The sequence below is a fragment of the Salvelinus namaycush genome, chromosome 5 (assembly GCF_016432855.1).
Source record: "Salvelinus namaycush isolate Seneca chromosome 5, SaNama_1.0, whole genome shotgun sequence".
NCBI classification, from domain to species: domain Eukaryota; kingdom Metazoa; phylum Chordata; class Actinopteri; order Salmoniformes; family Salmonidae; genus Salvelinus; species Salvelinus namaycush.
In genome coordinates this window covers 15,180,895-15,186,049 of record NC_052311.1, presented here as the reverse complement: position 1 = coordinate 15,186,049, position 5,155 = coordinate 15,180,895, and the positions used below count along the sequence as shown (strand labels likewise).

The following is a 5,155-nucleotide window of genomic DNA, read 5'->3' as shown; positions in this document are numbered from 1 at the left end:
CTGCTTTGTCATTGGCATTTTGAATAGTGTGTGGTCCAAGTATTAGGGTCTTGCTGTATAAAAGGTAATTGTTTATTCACATACTAAAAGAATGAGCAGTATGTTATAAATCAATGATTAAGAAATACATGAAGTTTGGCACGTGCAGTAGTAGGAATGTGTTTCAAAAGAGGCTATTTCAAGGAAAGTGCCTCAGTTAATACTGATGTTCATATACATGATCAATAAATTCAATTGAGGTATTACATTACAGTAACTTCACACTCAGATTGTGAATATTGAACAATCACTAACTTTGAAAGAGATGATTGAAGCAAGTACACAAAAGGTAAAAGCTGCATTACCTTGACTCACAGTAGGTCTTGCATTTTTAAAGTAACATTAAAACAAAGGAATAAGACAGGCCTATCAATAAGTTACAGTTCAGTCAGTAAAAAACAGAAGGCACTAGTCGGTTCATATCAAAACTAGTGGATCTGAACTAAAATCAATACATTCAATTATCACTGTCCATGATTAGATATTAAGTGTATGTACACCAGCTTTTTTTATACAGTAGAAACCTTTCGGATTAAGGGGAAACCTGTAGGACTAATACTTTCAACCAGTTGAATGGTTTAGGTGTACCATGAAGTAAAATAAAATTCTGTTGGACTTTGCTAATCTCTAGACATACTGTACATTTGCCAGTATAGAAATGCAATGTGCTCACTGGATTGCAGTGCATGATAATTAGGCAAACTATCTTTACAGTGGCTATTGCATTGTAAGACAATATTTAGTAAACATGTTTTCCACTTGTCTACGCAGGTGGTTAAATATCAAATAAACAGAAATGTAAAACTGGCATTGGGAAATTGATCTCTAAACATTTGGCCTTCGTGCTAAATAGGGTTGGAGTCAATTCAGTTTTCGATTCAGGAAATTAGCTGAAATTTCAATTAAGGAATTCAAAATTGCCCATTGTTTTCAGAGTCATGAATTGAGCTTCAATCATACTGGATTAAAAACGAAATTGATCCCAAGTGCTAAGTGGTGACAAAGCTATTGTTCCTCCTCATTGAGCCCTCTGGTGAGTAGCTGCCCTTTGAGTTCCCCTCCACTGGCCCCTCTGCCTGGCTCTCCTGGCTGGGCAGGGCCACGTAGGCCTGCTGGCCCCAAGGGGATCCATGAGGTCCCTTCCTCAGGTACAGTGGCAGCGAGTCCCAACTGAATGTGAGATCTTTAAACGCATGAAGGAGGAAGATACCCAAGATAATTGTGAGGAACCCACTGACTGTCCCCACAGCTCCGTCCGTGCTCATGCTCAGCCACTCCTTGAAGAGGATAGCTGAACATGCCATTACAGAGGTGGTGAAGAACACGTAATAGATGGGCGTGACAATGGACGTGTTGTAAATGTCCAAGGCTTTATTGAGATAGCTGATCTGGATGCTGACGCAGATCACCAGGCAGATGAGTAGACACCAGAACAGGGGTTCCTTTAGGACAGCAGTGCCAGCGAACAGCTCCTTAATGCCGATGCCCAGGCCCTTGACGCAGGACACTGACAGGGAGCCAATCACGGAGCAGATCAGGATGTAAACCAGCACGTTTTTCTGGCCGTAGCGCGGGGCGACCAGGAAGATGAGGATCAAGCTGCTCGCCACGACAGACACGGCGAACACTATGAATCCTGGGAGACATCGCAGTCGGAACATTTTAATGAGTACATTGTAAGAGCATGATACAATAGGTGAGATTCTTGCATTTTTACTTATTAACAAGCCAATGCTTTTTGGAATCAGTGGCTCTGAACAGCTGCTGAGTGATTCAGCATAGGTCAATATGTGAGACATTGGTATGATTGAAGTAATACGTTTCTCAACTTGGTCAAAAACATTATCAGCGCATTCAAGGGGATTGGCCTAAAGGCACTGCACATATTTTTTTACCTTAAAATCACTTAATGAGTAGTTATTTGGGATGCAAGATGATATTATAGAAAAGTGTTTGTGTATATCTGGACCCATGATGTCAGTTACAGTACCTGGGTCTTGGAGCTTCTCATATGTGGACCCATGATGTCAGTTACAGTACCTGGGTCTTGGAGCTTCTCAGCCATGGCAGTAAGGGAGGCCACCTCCTCCTCCTGAGGGGCATGGATGACCATGACAGTGGAACCCAGGATGCACAGCAAGCAGCCCATCTTCCCGTGAACATTCAACCGCTCATTCAGGAAGTATGAGGACAGCACAGCACTGCAGGAAGCAGGCAAATAAGTTTGTCTAGTCAAAATGAACAGATTATTTTTCTGTAGCGATCTTCATTTTAATGGCATGCAATAAGGTCTGACTGTCTTTAGGCCCAAATACGTTTTAGGAAAATATCCTAGAACTAGCTCTTTGCAAATGGATTATTACAGAATGTCACCTCACGCTTATCTTAACAGTTCATGGGATGAGGTGTGAGGAACTTAGTACCGATCAAAGCACAAGCTGAAGTTCAGTAATCAGCCATTTACCTCACAAGAACACTCATTGCTCCCAGTGGTGTTACCAATGTGGCAGGGGCAAAAGCGTAAGCGGCAAAGTTAGCTGCTTCCCCAGCTCCCACTGAAACACAGAAACCAGCATTAGTATGCAACAATGACATGGGACGATGCACATGATACTGTGATTGTAAGGGGAGGTGAGTTTTGATAACTATGCTCCCATTCAGCCTACATGTGCAAATGTGATCTTCTGAAGAATATGTACTTCAAAGATTTCAATACGACAATGCGGGTCGTTGCATCATCACAAAAGACTACCAGCAAAAATACCAAACCCACAACAGCCTCCCTTTCTCTTTGAAAACAAAGACCACAATGTTAACAGGGAAAGGTCAATGAGGACTGTTACAACAAGGTTTACCCTACTGTACCATATGCTAAAGTTCAGTAATGCTAAATTGGTATTTTAAAATAAAGAACAATTGTGATCAGGTGACAGATTTTTCAACACTTACTTGATATTAGTCCTGCCCACCATAGCCATTCCTTGAGGTAAGCATATCCCCCCTGACCTAATAAATACAAATAAAATGTATGTTCATACAGATAGGGCCTACTATACTAATAATACAAGTGTTTATTAAGGTTTTATTCAGTAAGCATACTTCCAATGGCCCAACGTAGCTAAAGTTAAGATTAAGTTAATGTATGATGGTGGTAATACCTGCTCGCATAAACCCCTTGCTGGACAATCGCAAAAGACCTTTCTTCTTAAGGATGAAGCTTCCTCCAATGAAGATGCTCGAGCTCATGGCAAGAGAGAGGCCAATGTAGAAGTCAGTGCGGTTTGTTCCGATATCCATCTGAAAATCACCACCAGATTTGATAATAATGCAGAGTACACAGATAGCAGATTTTGAAAGGTTCTGGATGGCGGTTCTCTAACCATGTTTACTACTGTTAATGTCTTTTAACCTAAACACCTAACTAACCCTAAAGACAATAAATATATTCGTTGTTCAATCCCGCAGCCCTGACACAACGGGTTCGCAATACAGCTGAGGAACGGGGCTGGACAATTCTCAAATTTGTAGATGCAACTATGGATTAGATCATAGGCATATTTAGAAGCTATATAGTGTTTGGGTTTGTTAACAAAACGCTACTTTTTACAAACAATGTCTGAATTTAAACAAACCTTGAGTTATGATAAACTGTAATATGCTCATGAGGATCTATAAATGAGACAAGATGCAATGCCTATGGACATTAATTGAAATTACAGTAACGACCACTTACTTAGCTTTTACAGTTCAATTCAGGGTGTTGACTTAAGCCTTAATATTTCCTTCAGCTGCTAGTCTTATTTTTGCCAGCTAGCTAACTTTTTAATCACGTGACGATGTCTACTAACGTTACACATTTGATCAGATTTATGCGGTGAGATAGTATTAGCAGAATTATCTCCTGCCTGAATCATCTGAATAACGTATTTTTTACCTGTAATTACTCATTATGAACAGAGGTCATAAGATGTAGCTGGTAACAATAACTTGACTGGCAAAGCAATGTAGCGGGGCTATTAGCCTAGCTAGCCAGCTACCTAACGTTAGCCAGCTAACTTTTTAAGCAAGCCAGGCAGAAGAGAAACGTTTCTACAACACAGATTGGGCTGTATAGCTGACTTGCTATTCTATTTTCTTGTTTGCACACAACATTCCCGTGAACACGAAAGGCTAGTATAGTACACATCCTAAAATGTACTTTGAGCTCACCTTTGCTTTCAACCCATTCGATCTGGAAAGAAGCAGCTGACTGCTGGAGTCCGCCCAGAATGGATACTGTACTTCCTCGTGCAGTGTCAGTGAGCGTGTCGAATATGTATATGTATTATAGCTATATTTGTTTCATACCATATCTGGCAAACGTTTACGAACTCTCCACAATCATTTTTCATTTACATCAACTGACTTTATAAAACCCAAATTAACAAGCAAATGGGAGTTTATGTGGGAAATATCAGAGACAGAAATGGGCGAGTTCGTTTTACACGGGTCTGTTCTATTCGGGATCCTTGGTATATCCCTACGACATTGAACTTGACATTTAAAATGGTTAAAGTAAGAGTTAGGACAGCGTTTCACAAGGGGTACACGTTTTGGTTTTTGCTTTAACACTACACAGCTGATTCAAATGTTCAAAGCTTGATGATTAGTTGGTTATTTGAATCACCCCAGTGGCTGCACTACAGGTGGAGATGGGTGACATGCCATTGTAGATTAGGAGACAGCAGTTGGCAATTAATTATTGGGTTAACCTACAGGGACATGGGGTGTCTCATCCTACAAAATGGATTTTACAGGCATGCTGGAACATGACCGAAGACAGAACACAAACGTTGGGTGGGTAATACCCAGGTGAAGGAGATGGGACTGTATGGAAGGGAGTTTAGTCCAACGGGAGCTATTCCTGTAAATCCACCATGGCTACTCCCGCCTCCAGTAGTTGATCTAGAAGTGTTGGAGAGACTACAGAAAGATAGTTGATCCATCTTATTTGTTTAAGAGATGTCAGGATACTTTGTATCATGATTTTGTGGCCATTTACACAGATGGTTCAAAAGATCCAAGGACAGGATGTACTAGGTCAGCATTTGTAGTGCAGGAATTTGGGGTGGAAGTC

General features: G+C 40.9%; 1 protein-coding gene across 3 annotated transcripts; it reads right to left on the bottom strand.

Annotated features, from left to right (window-relative positions):
* Positions 1-54: 54 nt before the first annotated feature.
* zgc:101583 (uncharacterized protein LOC494104 homolog) lies at positions 55-4,344 on the bottom strand. 3 transcript variants are annotated; one of them, XM_038993645.1, is made up of 6 exons: positions 4,249-4,344; positions 3,198-3,336; positions 2,989-3,045; positions 2,504-2,594; positions 2,080-2,240; positions 55-1,675 (listed from the first exon to the last, which is right to left on the bottom strand). In XM_038993645.1, the coding sequence occupies exons 2-6, from the start codon at positions 3,334-3,336 to the stop codon at positions 1,029-1,031; spliced, it is 1,095 nt and encodes a 364-aa protein (XP_038849573.1). In that variant the 5' UTR covers positions 4,249-4,344; the 3' UTR covers positions 55-1,028. The 3 variants fall into 3 exon arrangements, with proteins under 3 accessions (XP_038849573.1, XP_038849574.1, XP_038849575.1); XM_038993646.1 differs by lacking the exon at positions 4,249-4,344 and adding an exon at positions 3,974-4,215; XM_038993647.1 differs by lacking the exon at positions 4,249-4,344 and adding an exon at positions 3,773-3,909.
* Positions 4,345-5,155: the final 811 nt, after the last annotated feature.

What these genes read in the sequence shown, in the direction of transcription:
- zgc:101583 (XM_038993645.1), bottom strand. Translation starts at nt 3,336, where the DNA reads ATGGATATCGGAACAAACCGCACTGACTTCTACATTGGCCTCTCTCTT. An exon ending in CAAGGGGTTTATGCGAGCAG is followed by an intron (nt 3,046 to 3,197) that starts GTATTACCACCA and finishes TGTATTTATTAG; the next exon opens with GTCAGGGGGGATATGCTTAC. An exon ending in GCAATGAGTGTTCTTGTGAG is followed by an intron (nt 2,241 to 2,503) that starts GTAAATGGCTGA and finishes TGCTTCCTGCAG; the next exon opens with TGCTGTGCTGTCCTCATACT.